The sequence below is a fragment of the Hyperoodon ampullatus genome (genome assembly GCF_949752795.1).
Source record: "Hyperoodon ampullatus genome assembly, chromosome: 9".
NCBI classification, from domain to species: Eukaryota; Metazoa; Chordata; class Mammalia; order Artiodactyla; family Ziphiidae; genus Hyperoodon; species Hyperoodon ampullatus.
Window position 1 is genome coordinate 43905270 of NC_136922.1, and position 24654 is coordinate 43929923.

At 37.6% G+C, this 24654-nt stretch overlaps 1 protein-coding gene across 1 annotated transcript in view; it reads left to right on the forward strand.

The window, feature by feature from the left end:
• Positions 1-24654, forward strand: part of THSD7A (thrombospondin type 1 domain containing 7A) — a gene marked incomplete at both ends in the record, with an annotated part of 438329 nt that overhangs the window by 221436 nt on the left and 192239 nt on the right. The window contains 2 exons of the mRNA XM_079711822.1: positions 8808-9056; positions 11998-12179. Coding sequence (XP_079567948.1) covers positions 8808-9056; positions 11998-12179 — 431 coding nt within the window. The remainder of the gene's footprint in view (positions 1-8807; positions 9057-11997; positions 12180-24654) is intronic.

Consider the following 24654-nt stretch of genomic DNA (forward strand, 5'->3'; position numbering starts at 1 on the left):
CATTTCTTCCAGGTTGTCCATTTTATTGGCATAGAGTTGCTCGCAGTAATCTCTCATGATCCTTTGTATTTCTGCAGTGTCAGTTGTTACTTCTCCTTTTTAATTGCTAATTCTATTGGTTTGAGTTTTCTCCCTTTTTTCCATGATGAGTCTGGCTAATGGTTTATGAATTTTGTTTATCTTCTCAACGAACCAGCTTTTAGTTTTATTAATCTTTGCTATCATTTCCTTCATCTCTTTTTCATTTATTTGTGATCTGATCTTTATGATTTCTTTCCTTCTTCTAACTCTGGGGTTTTTTTGTTCTTTATCTAATTGCTTTAGGTGTAAGGTTAGGTTGTTTGTTTGAGTTGTTTCTTGTCTCTTAAGGTAGGATTGTATTGCTATAAAATTCCCTCTTAGAGCTAATTTTGCTGCATCCCATAGGTTTTGGGTCATCATGTTTTCATTGTCATTTGTTTCTAGGTATTTTTTGATTTCCTCTTTGAGTTCTTCAGTGATCTCTTGGTTATTAAGTAGTGTATTGTTTAGCCTCCATGTGTTTGTATGTTTTACAGATATTTTCCTGTAATTGATATCTAGTCTCATAGCATTGTGGTCAGAAAAGATACTTGATACGATTTCAATTTTTTTTAATTTATCAAGGCTTGATTTGTGACCCAAGATATGATCTATCCTGGAGAATGTTCCATGAGCACTTGAGAAGAAAGTGTATTCTGTTGTTTTTGGATGGAATGTCCTATAAATATCAATTAAGTCTATCTTGTTTAATGTATCATTTAAAGCTTGTGTTTCCTTATTTTCATTTTGGATGATCTGTCCCTTGGTGAAAGTTGGGTGTTAAAGTCCCCTACTATGATTGTGTTACTGTCAATATCCCCTTTTGGGGCTGTTAATGTTTGCTTTATGTATTGAGGTGCTCCTATGTTGGGTGCATAAATATTTACAACTGTTATATCTTCTTCTTGGATTCATCCCTTGATCATTATGTAGTGTCCTTCTTTGTCTCTTGTAATAGTATTTGTTTTTTGGGGTTTTTTTTTTTTGGTGGTACACGGGCCTCTCACTGCTGTGGCCTCTCCCGTTGCGGAACACAGGCTCCGGACGCGCAGGCTCAGTGGCCATGGCATGGGCCTAGCCGCTCCACGGCATGTGGGATCGTCCTGGACCGGGGCACGAACCTGTGTCCCCTGCATTGGCCGGCGGACTCTCAACCACTGCGCCACCAGGGAAGCCCAATAGTCTTTGTTTTAAAGTCTATTTTGTCTGATATGAGAATTGCTACTCCAGCTTTCTTTTGATTTACATTTGCATGGAATTTCTATCTCCATCCCCTCACTTTCAGTTTGTATGTGTCCCTAGGTCTGAAGTGGGTCTCTTGTAGACAGCATATATATGCGTCTTGTTTTTGTATCCATTCAGCCAGTCTATGTCTTTGGTTGGAGCATTTAGTCCATTTACATTTAAGGTAATTATCGCTATGTATGTTCCTATTACCATTTTCTTAATTGTTTTGGGTTTGTTATTGTAGGTCTTTTCCTTCTCTTGTGTTTACTCCCTAGTGAAATTCCTTTAGCATTTGTTGTAAAGCTGGTTTGGTGGTGCTGAATTCTTTTAGCTTTTGCTTGTGTGTAAAGGTTTTAAATGCTCCATCAAATCTGAATGAGATCCTTGCTGGGTAGAGTAATCTTGGTTGTAGGTTCGTCTCCTTCATCACTTTAAATATGTCCTGCCACTCCGTTCTTGCTTGCAGAGTTTCTGCTGAAAGATCAGCTGTTAACCTTATGGGGATTCCCTTGTGTGTTATTTGTTGTTTTTCACTTTCTGCTTTTAATATTTTTTCTTTGTATTTAATTTTTCATAGTTTGATTAATATGTGTCTTGGCATGTTTCTCCTTGGATTTATCCTGTATGGGACTCTCTGTGCTTCCTGGACTTGATTAACTATTTCCTTTCCCATATTAGGGAAGTTTTCAACTATAGTCTCTTCACATACTTTCTTCGTCCCTTTCTTTGTCTCTTCTTCTTCTGGGACCCGTATAATTCGCATGTTGGTGTGTTTAATGTTGTCCCAGAGGTCTCTGAGTCTGTCCTCAATTCTTTTCATTCTTTTTCCTTTATTCTGCTCTGTGGTAGTTATTTCACTATTTTATCTTCCAGGTCACTCATCCATTCTTCTGCCTCAGTTATTGTGCTATTGATCCCTTCTAGAGAATTTTAAATTTCATTTATTGTATTGTTCATCATTGTTTTTTTTCTCTTTATTTCTTCTAGGTCCTTGTTAAACATTTGTTGTATTTTCTGCATGCTATTTGCACGATTTTGGATCATCTTTACTATCATTATTCTGAATTCTTTTTTAGGTAGACTGCCTGTTTCCTCTTCATTTGTTAGGTCTAGTGGGTTTTTACCTTGCTCCTTCATCTGCTGTGTGTTTTTCTGTCTTCTCATTTTGCTTATCTTACTGTGTTTGTGGTCTCCTTTTTGCAAGCTGCAGGTTTGTACTTCCCGTTGTTTTTGGTGTCTGTCCCCAGTGGGTAAGGTTGGTTCAGTGGGTTGTGTAGGCTTCCTAGTGGAGGGGACTAGTGCCTGTGTTCTGGTGGATGAGGCTGGATCTTGTCTTTCTGGTGGGCAGATCCATGTCTGGTGGTGTGTTTTGGGTTGTCTGTGGCCTTATTATGATTTTAGGCAGCCTCTCTGCTAATGGGTGGGGTTGTATTCCTGTCTTGCTAGTTGTTTGGCATCGGGTTTCCAGCACTGTAGCTTGCTGGTTCTTGAGTGGAGCTGGGTCTTAACATTGAGATGGAGATCTCTGGGAGATTTTCGCCATTTGATATTATGTGGAGCTGGGAGCTCTCTGGTGGACCTATGTCCTGAACTTGGCTCTCCCACCTCAGAGGCACAGCCCTGATGCCTGTCTGGAGCATCACGAGCCTGTCATCCACATGGCTTAGAATAAAAGGGAGAAAGAAAGAAAGAAAGAAAGAAAGAAAGAAAAAGATAAAATAAAATAAAATAAAACAGTTATTAAAATAAAAAATAATTATCAAAAAAAAATTTTAAGTAATAAAAAAATGAAAGAAAGAACAACCAAACCAAAAAGCATATCCACCAATGATAACAAGCGCTAAAAAGTACACTAAAAAAAGAAGAAAAAAAAAAACGGACAGACAGACCGCTAGAACAAATGGTAAAAGCAAAGCTATACAGACGAAATCACACACAGAAGCATACACATACACACTCACAAAAAGAGAAAAAAGGAAAAACATATATGTATCTTTTCTCCCAAAGTTCACCTCCTCAATTTGGGATGATTCATTGTCTATTCAGGTATTCCACAGATGCAGGTACATCAAGTTGATTGTGGAGATTTAATCCGCTGCTCCCGAGGCTGCTGGGAGAAATTTCCCTTTCTCTTCTTTGTTCGCACAGCTCCTGGTGTTCAGCTTTGGATTTGGCCCTGCCTCTGCGTGTAGTGCGTCTGAGGGTGTCTGTTGTTCGCTCAGACAGGACAGGGTTAAAGGAGCAGCTGATTCGGGGGCTCTGGCTCACTCAGGCCAGGGGCAGGGAGGGGTACGGATGCGGGGTGAGCCTGCGGTGGCAGAGGCCGGCATGACGTTTCACCAGCCTTAGGCGCGCCGCGCGTTCTCCCAGGGAAGTTGTCGCTGGATCACGGGACCCTGGCAGTGGCGGGCTGCACAGGCTCCCGGGAGTGGAGGTGTGGACAGTGACCTGTGCTTGCGCACAGGATTCTTGGTGGCTGCAGCAGCAGCCTTAGCGTCTCATGCCCGTCTCTGGGGTCCGCGCTGTTAGCCGCGGCATGCGCCCGTCTCTGGAGCTCCTTTAAGCAGTGCTCTTAATCCCCTCGCCTCGCGCACCAGGAAACAAAGAGGGAAGAAAAAGTCTCTTGCCTCTTAAGCAGGTCCAAACTTTTTCCCAGGCTCCCTCCCGGCTAGCCGTGGTGCACTAACCCCCTGCAGGCTGTGTTCACGCAGCCAACCCCAGTCCTCTCCCTGGGATCCTACCTCCGAAGCCCGAGCCTCAGCTCCCAGCCGCCGCCCGTCCCGGTGGGTGAGCAGACAAGCCTCTCGGGCTGGTGTGCACGGTCGGCACCGATCCTCCATGCAGGAATCTCCCCGCTTTGCCCTCCGCACCCCTGTTGCTGCACTGTCCTCCGCGGCTCCGAAGCTTCCCCCCTTCGCCACCCGCAGTCTCCGCCCGCGAAGGGACTTCCTAGTGTGTGGAAACCTTTCCTCCTTCACAGCTCCCTCCCACTGGTGCAGGTCCCTTCCCTATTCTTTTGTCTCCGTTTTTTCTTTTTTCTTTTGCCCTACCCAGGTACGTGGGGAGTTTCTTGACTTTTGGGAGGTCTGGGGTCTTCTGTCAGTGTTCAGTAGGTGTTCTGTAGGAGTTGTTCCACACGTAGATGTATTTCTGATGTATTTGTGGTGAGGAAGGTGATCTTTGTGTCTTACTCTTCTGCCGTCTTGAAGCTCCTGCTCTCCACTTTTTCATTTTTTTTTAGTCTGATTCCTCTGTGTCTGGTACAAGGTGATTATGTAATATCTGCTTTTGTCTCAAAGCCAAACTTTTGTTCTATCAGTCTTAGCCATCTGGGCTATCCTGAATATACCACATAAATGAAGAGGAAACTGTCACAGTGACCGTCACATCTTCTACCAGGCTGCCATTGCAGAAGCATAGCCTATGCCTTTGACCTCCAGATGGGCATGTTCTCAGGAAAACCATAATGAACCAAAATGGATAGTTCCCCTAAGCTCTCTAGTATCACCTTTTTGCATGGCCAGAATAAAGGAGAAAATGGTTGAGGGTGGCAGCTGAATAATTTTGTAAGCATGGGTGATTTGGTGATCCTATTTAGTCTCACTAACAATTACAAAATGAAATTAACATGCATCGCCGTGTTCATGGACCTACCAAAGTCCACTGTAAGGCCATGTGTGAGTTATTCAGGCCTAAAATGAGCCCCAGTGTGTGAGCACTCAGCTCCTCCTGTGGCCTTGGCTTTGAACTCTTTTATGCTCATGACTTTTTAAAGTATACAAGCCATCCAGAACTTTCAACTAAACCCCGATCCTTAATTCTGGATCTGTCTACTAGACATTTCTGCGTGTTGGATATGTACTGGATGTGTCCATATCAAATCAAGATAATAATGCTGAACTCAATTATCAACTGCCAGAAACTTGCTTTTTATCCCATGTTCTCCATTTCAAAGAATTGCAGTGATGCTCACCAGATTGCCAAAGCTAGAAACTTCCAAGTTATTTAATGACTCCTTCCTCTCTTTTAACCCCTTCAACTATCCATCAGGTTGTATAGTTTCTAACTCCCCTTTTTATAGTTTGTAACCTCTTTTAATTTCTACTGCCATTGCCTTTGTTCACACTTTGATAAGCCTCATAAGCAGAAAGATCTAGTTAGAATCCTAGTTGTGCTACTTTATCTAGACTTAAGTGAGACATTTAGATTCCATTTCCTTATCTTAAAAAAAAAAAGATGGATCTCCATCTTACAGAATAGTTTTAAGGATTACATGAGATACTCTAAGTAAAACTTAATACAGTACATGGCTCACACTAGACATTCAATGATGATTAACTCATGTTCATAATCATACCTCACTCAGTTTGAGCAGTGTCTGGCACATAGCAAGCACTAAATATATATTTACTATAAATATTAATGTCGTAATCATCATCATCATCATCATAGTTAGGCTGCTTCTGATCTTATACCCTGTTATTCTGTCCTGCACCCTACTATTGGAATTTACATAAAATACAAATATCATGTCCTTTATGCTCCACAACTTTGAATGGTTCTCTCACTCACAGGAGGTGCTTTTCTGGATCTACATAACTGCCCTTGATCTGACCTAGGCTTCAATTCCACTCTTATTTCCACTGCTCAACAAAAACTCCTTACACTGAGGCCAAGGAAAAATCTATATTTCCCCCACCCACCAACAAACAAAGAAAAGACTTTTATTTCATATTTCCATTGATTACCTTCACTCAATATGAAAACTTCGTAGTAATGTACTACTTCGTATAGCCTTCTGTGCCTCCCCAAGCAGAATTATATGCTTTCAATTTAATTACTATAATCTTGTCTTTGTACTTCTAAAGCCCAATATGTAGAGTTACTTGATTCACATTTGCTGAAATAATGGTATTGGAAAATTAAAGGAAAAACAAACTATAGATAGATAAATAGGTAGATATGTTATATATATCACATATATTAAAAACTATATAATCATATAAATTAATACTGTTCTCATGTTTATGTTGCTGATTTCTCATATGTAGGACCTGTATTAAAATTTGTTAACATGTATCAGGAAAACATATTTGTTTTGACTTTTCCATAATTACTAAGTCCTCCTTAGAGCAAGTAGCACATTTGCAAAGTGCTAGGGTGGTACAAATCCTGGGGCTGTGAAATAGTGAAACTATTGGATTCACAATGTACCAGTAACCTTGGCACTGGCCTCAACTACAGCAGTTTCTCTAACAAACTGAGATTTACAGTCAGTTTAAACTGTTAGAAGCAGTAGGGCAAAGTGATTAAGAAAATGGACTCTGATTTTAGAAAATCCAAGTTCAAATTTCAGTTCCCTACTTACACATTCCTATATGATCTTAAACACATTCCCTAACCTTTCAGAGACTCTTTCCCTGTAAAATGGAAATGATAATGGTACCCACATAAAAGAATTATTGGAAGCATTAAATGAGGTAATATGAATTAAGTTTTAAACTTAGGCTGTGCAGACTTTCAGATACACAAGACACAAAAGACTGCCGTCTGGCATCAGTCTACTTAGAAAGATAAAGAACTTGTCATCATTGTAGCAACAGTCATTCCTCATCTGGTGGTAATTCTAGAAATCGATGCAGCACAGTTCAGATGGAAGAAGATAATTCTACATCCGGCAAGTCCAAGAGTTGCCTTGGCTTAAAAGTCTCAGGCCCCACAGGCACCGATATCTCTTGAAGTGATCCCGTAGTCATAGACTGCAAAGTCCACACAAAAAACAAGCCCTATTCCAATAGTTTACACATTCAGGCAAGCCCAAAGCTGTGGCTGCCTACCAGGTAGTTTTAGTTTCTCCAGAGCAAATGGAATTTATCAAAATTGATCATTGTATCATAAATAATATTATCTAGTAACATAGCTGATATTTCAGCTTTCATCAGGTTACCAGGTAACTGTAACTGGAGGTATTTAACTGGTGGTCAAATTCTCCACAAAAGATTAAAAGGGATTGTTAATTCTCTGCCTCTACATAGAATATGGACTTGATAAGTAATACATAGAGGATAACATATGCATATATGTATATGAATACAATCTCATGAAAGATTAGAAATGTATCTAAGAGGAAAGTAACATGGAGAGTTTTGTAAAAAAGGAGTTATAGAGGTCATCATTTGCTCATTATTTTGCCTGATTTTCATGGATAAACTCACAAGTGTTAGAGTGAAAACTTGTTCATCACAGAGAAAGTTTTGTTCTAAGGTTAGTGTTGTATCTAATGCATCATTAACACTCAATATATGACATTTGAGTAAAACTGGGATTCTGGTCCTCTCTGTTGTTATAAGAAGAACAGAGCTGACTTACAGGGCCCTTTTACTGCCACTCTCAGATGATTTTCCTGCCCAGACCTCTCAGCTCAGACAAATTGACTTTGACATATTGAGCTCTAATTGTCTCCTAGGAATGCAATTTTCGTACACATGCCAGTAGAATTAAAAAGATTGTATGTGAGTTGTTATATTAAAATGGACCTGCCTCTCTGTATGGTTGATTATCATAGTTAAATATAGCACCTGAATGATGAGACAGAATTATCAGTGAACTCTCCCATTGGAACAGATGCCCTATCGTGGCAACATGCCTCCTGTGTCTTGTAAATGTGAGCTACTAGTTACTGAGAATGGGCAAGAGTTCAACTAAGAATCAATGCAAGGCCATCCAATTCCAGGAAAACCCCTCAAAGTGCATATGCCCATAGTTGATGACATTTGTAACATCATCTTCATCCTCGTATGTAGACATTACAATTTAGAATTCAACATCCCTCTAATTCAAAGAGGATTAGATAGATAAGAATTTGAACATAAATACTTTACTGATGAATTAGAGATCTATTTAGAGGATATCTTGACAGTAATATAGCTTAAATAGATTTATATTTCTAATGCTTATGATGTATTTAATTAATATACTCATATGTATACCTTACATTAAAGTATGAACTGGAAAAGTTGATGTATTTGAATAAACATACATTGTAATTGACAACTAAAGTTTCAAACAGTATTAAAAATAATGTTAAGCATAAATTAAATTACTTATTCTGTTCAATATTGTATTAGTTACCCAGGCATGTTTATTTAAAACACTAAACAGAGTGGAAATTATCATATGTTAACAGTTCTTGGTTCCTCATTTTCTAAATAAAGACAAATCTGGAATGAGTAAAATGAACAATATGGTAAACTTAGTTTCAGCTAATTTTGCATAACCCCTTTATTTTCTATTTCCTATGAGTGGTTTAACAACTCTTACAAAATAGGAGGAAATGCAAATGTTAGCTTTGAGTCTAACAGCTTTTACACATCGTAAATGTTGATATATTTTTAATGAAATTGGAATTGTACCTCCAAGTAGAAATAAAAATGTCCAAGCTGATTTCACTCTGGAGTGTAGAAGACAAAGTTCATGCCTGCCTATGAGTCTGTGATGAGAATATTAATGCTCTTTTGCAGCTTTTGCCAACAAGAGAAGCTGCCGCTGACCTTCCAGGCCTGTGTGATCACCAAAGAGTGCCAGGTGTCAGAGTGGTCTGAGTGGAGCCCCTGCTCAAAAACGTGCCATGATATGGCATCCCCTAAAGGCACCCGTGTGAGGATGCGGCTCATCAGGCAGTTTCCTATTGGCAGTGAGAAGGAGTGTCCAGAACTTGAGGAAAAAGAACCCTGTGTATCTCAAGGAGATGGAATTGCCCCCTGTGCCATGTGAGTAAATAAAGGATGCTGCCCTGTCTGCCCAAACTGCATAGAGACTTTTACAAATTCTAAGTAGAAAAATCTCTCTCTACAAACACGATCCTGTAAAAAATACTGGTTTTACAGGATAAAAGTGTCTTGAACAAGCTGTATTTCCCAGTCTCCATGAAAGTTAGATTTTTAACGGCAATTCCCTGTTTGTGTATTTTCTACAATGGGGATTGGCAAGCTTTTTCCATAAAGGAGAAGATAGTGAATATGTTAGCCGTTACAAGCCACATGTGTCTCTGTCACGCTTCAGCTCTGCCACTGGAGCTATAGGTAATATGTAAACAAATGGGTGTGGATATGTTCCAATAAAATTTACTTATAAGAACAGGGGACAGGTTGGATTTGGCTATAGTTTGTCAACTAGTCTATAGGTAAAATAAAGTTTCAAAATACAGGTTCCTATTGCTTATTGAGCAAGTCCTATTAAAATTCAGTACTGTATATAACAATTCCTATTGAATAGAGTAAAATGCTACATCAAAATAATGAGACTTTAAGCTCCTTCAGGACAAAGATTGCTTATGAACCTTGGGGGTGGGGCTTGTTTGTTTTTTAATTACTTGCATGTCATAGGACCAGGCACACAGTAAGTGCCCAATCAATGTGCATTGAATTCAGATGAAATAAGACTAATTTTGAAATATTTGGCAGTATAACTATATTCTTTTTATCCTTAACAAATATCATCTCCAAGACATTACTGTGAATTATCTTGGTGATAAATATATTTCAGCTTAGTCTTAATATAGAATATTTATGAAACAATTTACAGAATCTTAGTTTCTCAGTAGATATGCACAAGCTTCATTGAAAGGTTCCCTGGAATATTTCAGATATTTAGAGAACATGCATACAGCTTGAACTCCATGACACAGTGAGGAGGAAAATTGCTACTATTATTGTTCCTCCTCCTCCCATTTCTAACAGTAATAATAATAATAACAAAGAATAGTAATGATTCATACAAGATCTTCAATTATGCAGCACTTTGGAATCATCCCTTCTCTGATATAACAAGTGACGGAACGCTCTGGAGAGTTTTCTTCCTAACTACTCTGCCTGTCCTGCTGACTTGTGTGTTCCCCTCTATGTAACAGTTTCAAGGAAGTTGCCAGGTTCTCTAATCAGAGTGTTTTGTCTCCTACAAGTTTCTTCCATTTTTGTCTCAAGCTAGGTGTTTTATTCTTTATCCTCTCAAATATTCAAACGCCATTAACTATTAATTAAAATAAATCTCTATTCTGAATCTTTCTTCTAACCCTTTATGGATGGTAGCATTGATGTGTGATCAATTGACATTACTAAAAATTTGTTCCTCTCACAGGAGTCCTTAGGATGACCTAAATTGGGACTCCATTCTATAAAAAAAACCCAAAATTTTCATTTTAGCTCCCCTAATGAATGACTTGTTTGGTTACTTTCCTTCACTGTCTCTCCTCCCAAGGCATCAAGTATCCATGTTTTTAGAATTGACCTGAATGCTGCACTTCCTTTATAAATGTATGCCAAGAGTGTTGTTCCTTGATGCCCCAGTCCTGCACCTCTATTAAGCCATGAATCCCCACATATAAACACTGAAAAATGAGCATGAAGTTCAGCTTCACTGTCATGAAACTTTACCACTGACAAAGCAAAGCCTCTAGATGAGACATCCTAGAGCCCACTTAACCTTTCTGTCTAACTGAGGTGAACATTAGCACACCCATTTGTACCTATGTTGGCTGTTAATCTGATTACTAAGGAGGCATCTTGGTTAAAGTGAAACAAAGTGCTACATGAGCCATTTTCTTTGTGCTTTTAGAATATCCATTTTCCTCGAGGTGGAGAAATGCCATCACTTTCTATCTTCAGTGGCATCGGGAAATGGTTCCCTCTCTATCTCCTTAAAGCATGTGTTGGACTGACAATCCCCTGACATTTTTTTCACATCATAATCTTTATTGGAGCTTTAATTTAGAATCACAGATCATCTTTCCTGTGTTCCACTGATTAGAAACGTCAGCTCTTTTCAACATTCATCAGCACTCATCAGGGATGCTCAGTGCTACAGGAAAAAAAGAAACAACAACTCTTATTCTCAACAATAAAGAGAAAACTCTGAATTATGTTACATTTTTATTACTAACACACAATTATAATTTTGATCCAGTACGAAGCAGCAATTTTCATGCATTCTGTTAGAGACAAAACAAATGTTTGGGTTCATCATCATTTAGAATGTGTTCCATTCTCAGATTCAACCTTCCTTTGCTTATAAGCATCAAGAAAGGGCAAGCCTGAGTTCAGCTTAATTGAACATAAAATCTCATGTTTTCAGCATTATGCTCTCTTTTCATAAAATATTTATAAGTAACTTCCAGTAGTTGCAATTAAAACCGTATCATCTTAAATTTAACCCCTCTTTAAATGGAGCGGGGTGAGGATGTAGAGGAAGGAATTGAAACTGAACCTGCACCTTAGATGTAGTCTAAGATTAATTCAAGAGGAAAGTGTTTTTCAGATTAATCTTTTTTTTTAATAAATTTTTATTTATTTTATTTTATTTTTGTCTGTGTTGGGTCTTCATTTCTGTGTGAGGGCTTTCTCTAGTTGCGGCAAGCGGTGGCCACTCTTCATCGCGGTGGACGGCCTCTCACTGTCGCGGCCTCTCTTGTTGCGGAGCATAGGCTCCAGAAGCGCAGGCTCAGTAGTTGTGGCTCACGGGCCTAGTTGCTCCGCGGCATGTGGGATCTTCCCAGACCAGGGCTCGAACCCGTGTCCCTTGCATTGGCAGGCAGACTCTCAACCACTGCGCCACCAGGGAAGCCCCAGATGAATCTTTTTGAGGAACAAAAATTAGGAGTGGAGAAAAGTTTTATTCAGTAAATAGGTTGCCACTGCCATCATTTTCTTTATCTAGGTATGGCTGGAGGACTACAGAGTGGACCGAGTGCCGTGTGGACCCTCTGCTCAGTCAGCAGGACAAGAGGAGGGGCAACCAGACGGCCCTCTGCGGAGGAGGGGTCCAGACCCGAGAGGTGTACTGCGTGCAGGCCAACGAGGACCTCCTCTCACACTTAAACACCAACAAGGACAAAGAAGGTAAACTGTTTTCTTCTTTTTTTTTTTTTTTTTTAATGTGGTACGGGGGCCTCTCACTGTTGTGGCCTCTCCCGTTGCGGAGCACAGGCTCCGGACGCGCAGGCTCAGCGGCCATGGCTCACGGGCCCAGCCGCTCTGCGGCATGTGGGATCTTCCCGGACCGGGGCACGAACCCGTGTCTCCTGCATCGGCAGGTGGACTCTCAACCACTGCGCCACCAGGGAAGCCCCCTGTTTTCTTCTTAAGTACTCAACTGTGGAGACCAAGAGTGGGATCATCCTGCAGGGGCATATATGTAGCCGTTTGGGGCAGGAAGAGTCATATTTCTGTTCACATTATGGCTGATATTGACTATGGTAAACAGTAGTCTAAATTATGGTTGTAAAAATAATTAATACAGTTCCCTCTTTGGTCCGTTCTGATTTACTGACAAACCTCTCTTTAGTAGGAGTAATTAATTATAAAAATAGAATAAAGATGTATCTCATAAGGATACATATAGAATGCAAGTATGTGTTCCAAAGCCCAAATTTTCTTTTCTTCATATAAGAAGAAGTAAAACATGCTTGTAAAAAGAACACCTTATTTTGCTGTTTATAATGGGGTTGAAAAAATAAGTTAATTATGGTATTGAGTGAAAATTTCAATTTGAATTTAAAAGAAATAAATACAGAATAAAACTACAGGAAAAAGTCTGTAACCCAAAGGCATGACTTCTTTTTTTTTTAATTTTTAAATTTAATTTTATTTTTTTATACAGCAGGTTCTTATTAGTCATCAGTTTTATACACATCAGTGTATACATGTTAATCCCAATCGCCCAATTCAGCACACCACCACCACCACCCCTCTGCGGCTTTCCCCCCTTGGTGTCCATACATTTGTTCTCTACATCTGTGTCTCAACTTCTGCCCTGTCTCAACTCTAAAATTCTAATCATTATTGGATCAAGTTTATATTCAATTAGTAGCCCTTTAGTCCATACAAATATGAGACTTTTCAAGCAATGCTGTAAGCAGACCCTCTTACATTTCACTACCTGAGGGATTGCAGGACTTCTATCACTAATACATTCAAAATATATTGATTAATTGCCAGGAGAGTTCCAAAAATTGTGTATGGTGGTGAGGATAAAAATATCAATACAAGCTTCATGTCAGGAAAATGCTCATGGTCATCTTGAGGGCACACAAACAGCCCAATAGTTATAATGCAGTATGATATGCATTATAACTGAGTTTTAGAATAACCATAGCGAGATCATAGAAAGAGGAACCTTCACAAAGGAGGTGACACTTGAGCTGAGTTATGACACATACACTTCATACAGTTAAGTGGGTCAGGAATGCAAGAGGGAGTTTATTCTAGGCAGAGGGAACAGCATGTATTAAAGACCAAAAGAAAAAGAAATATTCAGAGAAGGAATCTGACCAATAATAATAAAAAAAAACATAAGGGAAAGAACCAAGAGAAATGGGCATTTCATAAAACAAAAGAAGAGATGGCTCCTTTGCCTCCCCCAAAAAAGGAGTGTCACTGGTGACCAGTAATTCTTGGGAAATAAGGACTAAAGTTTTGCATTTGCAACTTGGAAAAATTGTTTTGTATCCACTAGCTTTACACAGAATGTCAGCTCATTTAGGAATCTAGCCTAGGGATACGTTTTACTACTAACATATCTTGAGGTTTTAAGGAAATACCATAAAACATGCAATGTTAGTACATTAATATTGTATTGGCCACTTTAATGGCTACATTTTTGTGGGTTTTTTTTTTTTTTGCACGATACGCGGGCCTCTCACTGTTGTGGCCTCTCCCATTGCGGAGCACAGGCTTCGGACGTGCAGGCTCAGCGGCCATGGCTCACGGGCCCAGCCGCTCCGCGGCATGTGGGATCTTCCTGGACCGGGGCACAAACCCGTGTCCCCTGCATCGGCAGGCGGACTCTCAACCACTGCGCCACCTGGGAAGCCCCAATGGCTACATTTTTAACACTCTTAGGTGGATTTATTATAGCAGCCCTTTCAGAGTAGTATAATTTCACTGCTAGAGGTAGATCAGATTTTAGTTTCTGAATGTCAGTTATATCCTGTAGGTTATTGCTTTCAAAAAGATCCTTCAGAATTCTGAATTGCAACAGGACATTAAAAAAATCATTTTGTCATAGAATTCCCCTTCTACTGCTGTCAAAGCACTGCAGAGCGACAAAAGTAAAAGTCACAGAAAAAAGGGAAAACACAAAGAATATTATTATTAAGATGTATCTGTTGGACTAAAGCAAATGCCAAAGCAGAGATTAATAGACATGGAAGTAGTTAATTCACCTAAAATTAATATTTAATCATGTAAGTATGTAACATGAATAACTTAGGAATTTGTGTCCTTTCATGTAGAATACCAAGAATATTAATAAACGTCTTATAGTCTTTGCAAAAACAGCTGATTCTTGCTAAAAGTTGCAGCTTTTCTTTTCTCAGAACTTAGACTGTGTGAGTTCCCTCTAGAAGTACTTAACATTGCTCAATAGGAAAATTGCTTAATACACCAGCATCCCAAGTGTGACATGTAAAGACTGTAAATATGTGTGAATGTAGAACAATTAGCCTGTGGGCTGTGAAGATTGTTCGCAGTCTGTCTTCTTAAACAAATATTAAAGAATGAAAGCTTACTTTATAAAAACAGGGAAACCTCTCAAAATAACTTCCTCATTCAATCCTAATTAGAAGGTACTGATCTCAAGAAATCCTGACTCTGTAACCATGAACAACCTACTCTAAGAGCAATTCATATTGCACTTAATTTGAAGAACAAGGACTACACTGTTGTTTTTGTAGATTCACACTATGTGTCCTATAAATGTCGTTTTCACACATAACCAAACTATTAAAAATACCTTAATTCAAAATAAAATACTTTAGTTCAAAAATAAAATTTCTTGATACAAAAAATATTGTAAACAAGTGATATGAAATTCACATAAACTTCCTTTATTATCTTCGTACATCATATTACACAGAAGAATGATAATGACCACCTTAGCACAAAGGCAAGGCCATATTAAATCACTTTATTCACTGGTGTATTTACTACTGTTAATTGACTCACCCCACACGAGGCCCTAAAAATTCTTTTCCTTGGAGCTAATATATTTAATTTGCAGAAAATTGAAATATTTATTATTAAAGTTCTCACAAAGTGTAAAGTATGTTATTCAAAACTTGAAATGAGTTATCAGAATACTTATTAAGTTGGCGATGGTATCTATAGACAATAGGAAAAATATATCTTCTTGATATTGGAAAGTATCCACATTTTATTCTTAGAATTCTCCCAATTCTAACACAATATTCAGGTGATCAAAATTTCCATAATCACTTCTTTAGAAGAAAGGCTTGATAAGTTCTGTACTGAGAAGACTTAGTAGAAAATCTTTGACAGTTTCTGTCATCTGGCTATTCAGAATTCCAGTAGGCTTGAAGAATATCCAACTTACGCTGGCATGAAATCTATCCTTCTCAGGATATGACAGGACGAGGCCTTGCCCATGGGGAGGTTATCAGTGTAAGTCCTAGAAAGCTGATGAAAATGTTGCTGATCATTAGATGCATGAACGCGAATTGACTTTTTTAAGAGTTCAAAGTGAATTGAAAGTAGATTTTAGCTATAGTAATTCAAGAAATTCTTCCATTTGATACAGATTGAACATGTTTTTAAATGAGGGGCACCAAAGGTATTGGTTATAAAGCACCGTAAAACTTACTGCTATTTATATTATAGGAAATTTTAGAACATTCCTTTATAGAAAATGTATCAAATAATCCACACCGAAATCTGGAGAAGGTCTGTGGGATTTGAGGTTATTAAGAAAGACAACCTGGATAATGAGCCTGTATGATGACACAGAATGAGATAAACCAGCAGAAAGGTTTGGAGAATCAGTAGAAAGATGGATTGAGGGAAGAATGATTGTACTGTGAATGGGTAGACAGGATGAATAAAGAGCTCATATTTTCCCATCTGCAAAGAAATAAGAATAAAATAGTCACTATCCCTAAATGAAATGCAAATTCTTTATAATTGTAGTCTTTTATCTACAGTTTCCACAGACTAGCCCACTTCAGTCAACACTATTTTGAAAAAAAAAAAGGCTATGCTTATGGTGCTATTTCCCTGTTATTTCAGAAAGTAAATATCAGAGAGTACATCGAAGTCTAGTGCTGCATCTTTCCTATCCATCACTTTTGAAATAACATGTGCATGAGACTATTTTGCATAACATTTCAATCAGAAATGTGTATCAGGATTCTCTATACATTCCCTGATATAATTCTTAAACCCTCTAGGAAAGATAGTAATTTACTTTTACTTTCTATTTTGTTAGAAATAGATTGAAGCTGTCCCATGAAATAGAAATGATTTTGTGCTTCTTGTCTTTCTAGAACATGATTATATAGATATAAATTATAGAAAAACATAAAAAGATTTTAAAATTCACTGACTTTAAAATGTCACTAGGGGACTTCCCTGGTGGTGCAGTGGTTAAGAATCTGCCTGCCAATGCAGGGGACACAGGTTCAAGCCCTGGTCAAGGAAGATCCCACATGCTGCGGAGCAACTAAGCAGGTGTGCCACAACTACTGAGCCTGTGCTGTAGAGCCCGTGAGCCACAACTACTGAGCCCATGTGCTACAACTACTGAAGCCTGTGCACTCTAGAGCCCGTGCTCCACAACAAAGAAAAGCCACTGCAATGAGAAGCCCGCGCACTGCAACCAAGAGTAGCCCCCGCTCACCACAACTAGAGAAAGCCCGCACGCAGCAACGAAGACCCAGTGCAGCCAAAAAATAAATTAATAAATAAATTAATTTTTTTTTAGTGTCACTAGGATAATACCGTAATTATATAAGCATATATCAAGATTGGTTATGAACACTTTTGTTGTGGTAAATTAATGAAGGTATAAACACTTTTCATAATTTATCATTATTTATATATATATATATATATTTTTTTTTTTTTTTTTTTTTTGCGGTACGTGGGCCTCTCACTGTTGTGGCCTCTCCCGTTGTGGAGCACAGGCTCCTGACGCGCATGCTCAGTGGCCATGGCTCACGGGTCCAGCTGCTCCGCGGCATGTGGGATCTTCCCTGCATCGGCAGGCGGACTCTCAACCACTGCACCACCAGGGAAGCCCTATCATTATATTTTTAAACACACCACTTTGTGCTCTCTTAATCTTCCTATGGTAAATGAAGAAGGAACTAAATCACATAATGGCCTACACTGGTGCAGTGGGTTGTAAAAAACACTGTGATATAATTATAGAATAACTAAAACATTCCTATGTTTTAAATCCTAAATCCCTGAAGGAATCAAACCTTCCTTGGAAATCAGTCCTCTGGATATTTTTTGGAAGAGAAGGGCTGTTTCCCTAGGAAATTTCTCTGTGATCAGTGGATTACAAAATGGAAGGTGAGATGCCAAGAGGTTTCAGCCATTGGGATGGAAGCTAATAAAAACTTACATTCTGAGAATTAGATTAAGCTGGTCATTGGTCTACGCCAGAGGTAACTTACAATTTTTAGTAGAGGAAGAGCTTACTAATGACATGTCAGGAAGTATTCAACCAAAAAGGCAACCAAAGAAAAATATAATAAGGCAGCTCTGAAGTTGTGTAAACATGATAGCAATGCTTACAGCACCTTTGACTTAGTCAATGTTTAATAAACATTTGTTGTTTGACATGTTTACTCTTCCCTTTGTAAAATAGTACGATTTCCTTTTAAATTTGTCTGAAAATTATCTCTTCAGCGTTTCAGGTACACTTAAACCTTCTCTATTTCAGCTAGGGGCTATATCCACACACACCATTCTTCACCCCTGGATAATTAACTATTCACACCTCTGACTTTGAATAGAGGACACACGATCTAGTTGTTAGATCAAATGATGAGAGTCAAAATGTATACACTTTGTGTCAGGTTGGTCACTCATTTAAGAGAATAGTTTTATATGTCTATTTTCCTCTTTTCTAATTATATAGCTAGCTTAAAAATCTTTTGAATTTTCATCTTAAGACTACTTTCAAGAGAACCCCAGACAGATAATCAGGAAATCTGGTTTTCACTTCTGCTTGGCCTTATATCTTGATGCACATTACTCAACTTTATTTACCTAAAAATGGCTATTTAATTGCACTTCTGTTACATTTACAGCAACATGGCAGACTAGAATAGCTGAAAATAATCCTTTACAAAATACCTATACATTCAGGATACAATATTGTTTTAAATACTTTTAAGAGCAGAACTGAAGTCTTGATTAACTAAACAATTTCCCAAAGCAAACCACGAAGGCTGAGATGATGCTTTCTGTGGTTGCCCTTGGGTAGGGATGGTACAGAACAAGGGTTTACATTATGGGGACTTGAGGGCATGACATAAACTTGTACTCAGAGAAAGAGAGTACAAGCAGAAATACTGCATTACTTCATCAGCCTCAAAGGGTTATAGCATCAATGATTGTGTGAGCAGAGAAATTCAACTTACCTATAGAGGGAGATAACAAGGAAGCAGATCAGTTTCAGCCTTAAATCAGGGCAAAAACAAACCTCTCCTAAAAATTCCAACTATGGGCCTGTACTCATATGAGTTTGTTTCAAATGTATGGTACTTCCATAAGTCCAAAGACCACAAAGCTGAAAATTAATATAAGAAATGGTGTCAGGCAGTGGTATTAGCAAGGTGCCTGACATAGCAAAAGCAAAAACTCTAAAGAGGGGAATACCTTAACCTAAGCTGCAGGATTTTCCCAGATAAACTGCACCATTCAAATTTGTGAACTACATGAGGAAAAATAATTCATTGTAAACAGGATTTAAAATGCCTAACAGTAAAATTAGACTTGCAAATATTAGAGAAAATATTAGATTTGCAAATGTTAGACTTGGAAATATTAGAAAAAGCAGATACAAACTATAAAATACACATGCTAAAACTTATTTACGACGTAAAAGAAAAATTAAAACATTAAATATAATGAGTCACAATTAGAAAGATCAGATTTTAAAATAAGAAAAAGAAAAGGAACAAAAGTTCTGGAACTGACAAATAATTTAACTGGAAAAAAACAAATGGGTAGATCATACACATTGAGATAAACAATTATTAGTAAACTAAAGACAAGTGTAAGCAAATTATTCAAAATGCAACACTGAAAATAGAAGTTGAGAATGAAAGCAAGGATAACAGTCATGAAGAATTAAACAAGAAGGTTCAGAGTGAGAGAATCAAGAGAAAAGATGAGAGAATTGTCTAGAATTGATGAAAGACAAGATATACAGGATCAAGAAAATTTGCAAGCAGGATAATAATATATGTACACTTTATATACAATGTAGTGAATTCTCAGCTCATCAACTCCAAAGACATATTAAAAGGAACAGAGAGAAGGAGAAAATTAATTACAAAAGAATTAACAAATTAGCAGTGAAATTCTCAACAGCTACAGAAGATCAATATAATAAAAATAATATATTGAAAGTACTGAAAGGAAAATAACTGTCAACTTTAAATTATTTATCCAACTACCTATCATTGAAAACTATGGGCAAAATTAAGACAAAAGTGAAAGGATTAATAAACCCTTACTGAAAGTACTGCTAAATGATGTTTAGAAAGAAGGAAATTGAACCCAGAAAGAGAAGAATTCAAGATGTGCAAAGAATTTGGTAAGCATCTGGGTAATCTAAATAAGTATAAATATGTGTGAAGCAGCAACAATAATTTTCATGATTAAAACACTGTAAATTAGTTAATGACCAACAATAATATATGACAGGAGGAAATAATAAGGAGTATATTGTTTGGGAAAGCGTAGAGATATTGAGCACCCTTATATATTACTAAGTTATTATGCCTGTTAAAAAATTAAGAATATTGGGGCTTCCCTGGTGGCGCAGTGGTTGAGAGTCTGCCTGCCAATGCAGGGGACACGGGTTTGTGCCCCGGTCCGGGAGGATCCCACATGCCGTGGAGTGACTGGGCCCGTGAGCCATGGCCGTGGAGCCTGCGTGTCCGGAGCCTGTGCTCCGCAACGGGAGAGGCCACAACAGTGAGAGGCCTGCGTACCGCAAAAACAAAACAAAACAAAACAAAAAAAATTAAGAATAATTTTTAACATAAAAATACATTATATATATACACACTTTTCTAAAAGGGATTAAATAAAAATCAGTCAATTCAATAAAAGTACTGAACAAGAGAAAAAAATCATTGTTTTCTTAGAGATGATCTAATTAATACCAAATAAAAAAGACTAAATATCTAGAAATATGACTTTTCAAATGTCAGAGTTAAAGGTTATTACAGAAAGTCATTTTGTTTTTGTTATTATTGTAAGACCAACCAACTGTATTATAAGCTTTATGCCATGATCAAACTAAGAGTGTGGATTACTCAGTCCAAACATTTACCACTGCTGGAAAACACCTGAACAGATCACACGTTGTATTTCCCAGGCAGTAATGCCATCTTTATATACAAAGTGCAGCTGAAAATTTTATTTTAACATGAGAAATAACATGAGATTGATTTAAGTTATATATGTGTGCAGTGTCAAAACTATCCAGAAGATTGAATGGTTGGATTGATTAAATAATATTTGATAGAAAATTTTATTGGATAATCAAAAATGCTCAGAATTTTCTCCAGTATTTTTAGAGTGAAGGATAATCTTCACAAACATAAAACTCAATAAAAATTATGTAGCTAACTTGATATTGTTCAGTGAAGAATGAGAATGACTAAACTTTTAAAACTGAAGGAAACATCTGAAAATTCCTGAGTATTTCAAACCTAACTCCCTTTGTATCATTCTAATTTTTTTCCCAGTTTGCTAATGGGAAAGGTGAATGACACTGGCTTGATTACTTAGACAAAGGTAATAATGACAAAGGAATTATTACCCAAAGAAGATAATAAAATTCATTATGTATGTTGGTGCCTTTGACAAAGTCATAGATGGTGTGCTGTTACATACGTGAGTGATATTAAGCTAGAAAGGATAAAACATACTAGATAATAATTTTATCATGCAAAAACATATTAATAGGCTAGACACATTGAAATTTCTCCAACAATATGAAGTCTAATGAAATACTTACAACAAATACCTACACTAAAGACCCAAATGCCCACTCTAAAAGGAAATGATACCATAATGATGATGATATGATGATGATATGATGACAGTGAGAGTATTGATTTTGTTTATTAAGGCACTATGTTAATTTTTTGGTTGCTGTGAAGATTAAATGTTTAATGTGGGGAAGGAACAGATGGCATCGATTGCTTAATATTATTATTTTTTATTACAGTAGAGTTGATTTACAATGTTTTAGTTTCAGCTGTACAGCAAAGTGACTCAGTTATATATATATAACTGAATGATATATATATATGATCATATATATATTCTTTTTAAGATTCTTTTCCATTACTATTTATTATAAGATATTGAATATAGTTCCCTGTGCTATACAGTAAGACCTTGTTGTTTACCTATTTTTAAAAATTTTTACTGGGAGTATAGTTGATTTACAATGTTGTGTTAGTTTCAGATATACAGTAAAGTGAATCAGTTATACATATATCCACTCTTTTTTAGATTCTTTTCCCATATAGGTCATTACAGAGAACTGAGTAGAGTAACCTGTGCTATACAGTGTGTCCTTATTAGTTATCTATTTTATATATAGTAATGTGTATATGTCAATCCCAATCTCCCACTTTATCCCTCCCCTCCCCTTCCCCCCAGTAACCATAAGTTTGTTTTCTACATCTGTGACTCTATTTCTGTTTTGTAAATAAGTTCATTTGTATCATTCTGTTTTTTAGATTCCACATATAAGTGATATCATATGATATTTGTCTTTCTCTGTCTGACTTCACTCAGTATGACAATCTCTAGGTCCATCCATGTTGCTGCAAATGGCATTATTTTGTTCTTTTTTATGGCTGAGTAATATTCCAGTGTGTGTGTGTGTGTGTGTGTGTGTGTGTGTGTGTGTGTGTGTGTGTGTGTATCGCATCTTCTTTATTCGCTCGTCTGTCGATGGACATTTAGGTTGCTTCCATGTCTTGGTTATTGTAAATACTGCTGCAGGGGACATTGGGGTGCATGCATCTTTTAAAATTAGAGTTTTGTCGGATATATGTCCAGGAGTGGGATTGCGGGATCGTATGGTAACTATTTTAGTTTTTTAAGGAACCTCCATGCTGTTCTCCATAGTGGCTGCACTAATTTGCGTGCTTACCAACAGTGTAGAAGGGTTCCCTTTTTTCTAAGCCCTCTCCAGCGTCTGTTATTTGTAGGCTTTTTGATGATGGCCTTTCTAACCAGTGTGAGGTGGTATCTCATTGTAGTTTTGATTTGCATTTCTCTAATAATTAGCGATGTTGAGCATCTTTTTATGTGTCAGTGGGTTAATGTTAAACTCATTCTGTGTCTGTTCTCCCGTGTTACTTTTCTAAACATCAATCACAAGCTGATCAATGAAGTGTTAAAATTTGGATATCTCACTTGATATTCCTTCATTCACTCAGTACATACTTACTGAGCAACTGTTAGGTTGCACCACTGATTAAGACGTTGAATATAGAATGTTTTAAAAAGCAGACTTGATCCCTGTCAGGGAACTTATAACCTACCTTATATAACCGAACCTCAAATAACCTCGTATTAAGGCTTTGTTTACTGGAGGTTCAGGGTTGCCCCTTCACAAGGCTAACATGGAGAGACTTCTACAGACATGCCAGTTTGGGGCTCTTCAGTTAAAATCTGAAAATATACTACAGCCATGGTCCATCCTTAACAAAGAACATTTACCCTTATTCACTGGGTATATTATTTTTCTGGAAATCACATATTTTCAAAATATAGTTTAAAAATCACCTGAATGCTTTAAGAAAATGCAAAAATCCTTGGATGTTATCCACTGGGATTGTGATTCTGTAGGTCTGAAATGGGTGCAGAAATCTCTGTTTTTCTTATAAGCACCGTGGTGATTATAATTAGGAGTTGATTTTACAGTAAAGCCCATGATGGTCCTTTTAAAAGGCCCTTTCCAAAGCTTTGGGAGAGACTGGGATAGGGAAAGGGAAATCCATTTTTCTTTCTTTTTGAGGCCCAAGGCTTATGTAATTTATGCATTGAAAAAAAAAAAAGCTAAATTCCAAATACAAAACCAGTAAGATCTCTGTCAGGGTTTCAGAAGGGTCCTGTGCATGTGAAGCACCCTGACCTTAAGCCTCATGGGTTTCTTAATGAATCTGTCCCAAATTCTAACAGTTTTTTGGCCTCTATTAGAGCTAAAGAGAATCAGTACATTAAGATGAGAAAGAGAAACACAGGTATTCGTGTACTGAAAACAGGTTTCCCAAAGTTCTAGAGATAAAACTGGGGAGAACGGAGTGATTGGGAAAAGTCACTCTTTGTGTTCAGAAGTGAAGTAGAACTTTCAGTTCTAATATTGGTCTTAGTTATGTTCACTGAGCCCTAGTTTTAGGTCCCTGAGCTGCAAATCTTTAGAAAACCACTATACCTTGCTAGTTGTTAAGTTAGGAAATTGGTGAGGAAGAACACTTTACACTGAGATACTGTTTCATCTCACTTTATACCTGTAACCCAAGATGGAAAGAAGCCAGAGCTGTTAGTAAAGGACCTTCCATTAATGAAAGAAAAACATTAGATAAAATGTCACATAACCTGACACTATCAAGTGACTGTACTATGTGTGCTTTTTGTAACCCTTAAGCACATATTTCATCGAGTCAGTTGTAGATGAATGATAGCACCAGAAGGAATTTTGAAACGAACACTCAGGGACCTGCACTGGTGAATGAATAGCATTTTTTCAGAGGCACACTCCTGCAATCTAAGAATGTAAAAGAAGTGGTTTGTGGCAGGCTCTTCCCTGCCTTGCTGATGATTGCTCAATAGGGAGTAGCTGCTCTCACCAGTGTTAACAGAGGAGTACAAACTACGTTGTGGAACTCATTAATATTTATTCCTTCTAGAAGCAATGGGCAATAAAAAGGGAAATAAACTGGGTAGAATAGCAATGGGAAAAGGAAGCCATGACAACAGATTCATCTTGAAAAGGCTTCACCATTTATTGCACACAAAAATACACTTGAAATACAAGGATGCATATTATTAGTCTGGAATCCACTAAAAATACCTCACGGGTCAACTAATTTATAAAAAAAATTGTATATTGAACACAGCCTAAGAATTTAAAGTAGCCATCCATATTATTGTAGTTATGTGATTTTGATGTATCACTTTACAATTTCTTATTTTCAATATTCAGCAAAGCTCCATGTTCTCAGCATCAGATTCTGTGCTGTGTCTGTCTATAGACAAGAACTTTCTCTAAGCCAAGGGTCACCTGCCTGTTGCCACAGAGATCAGT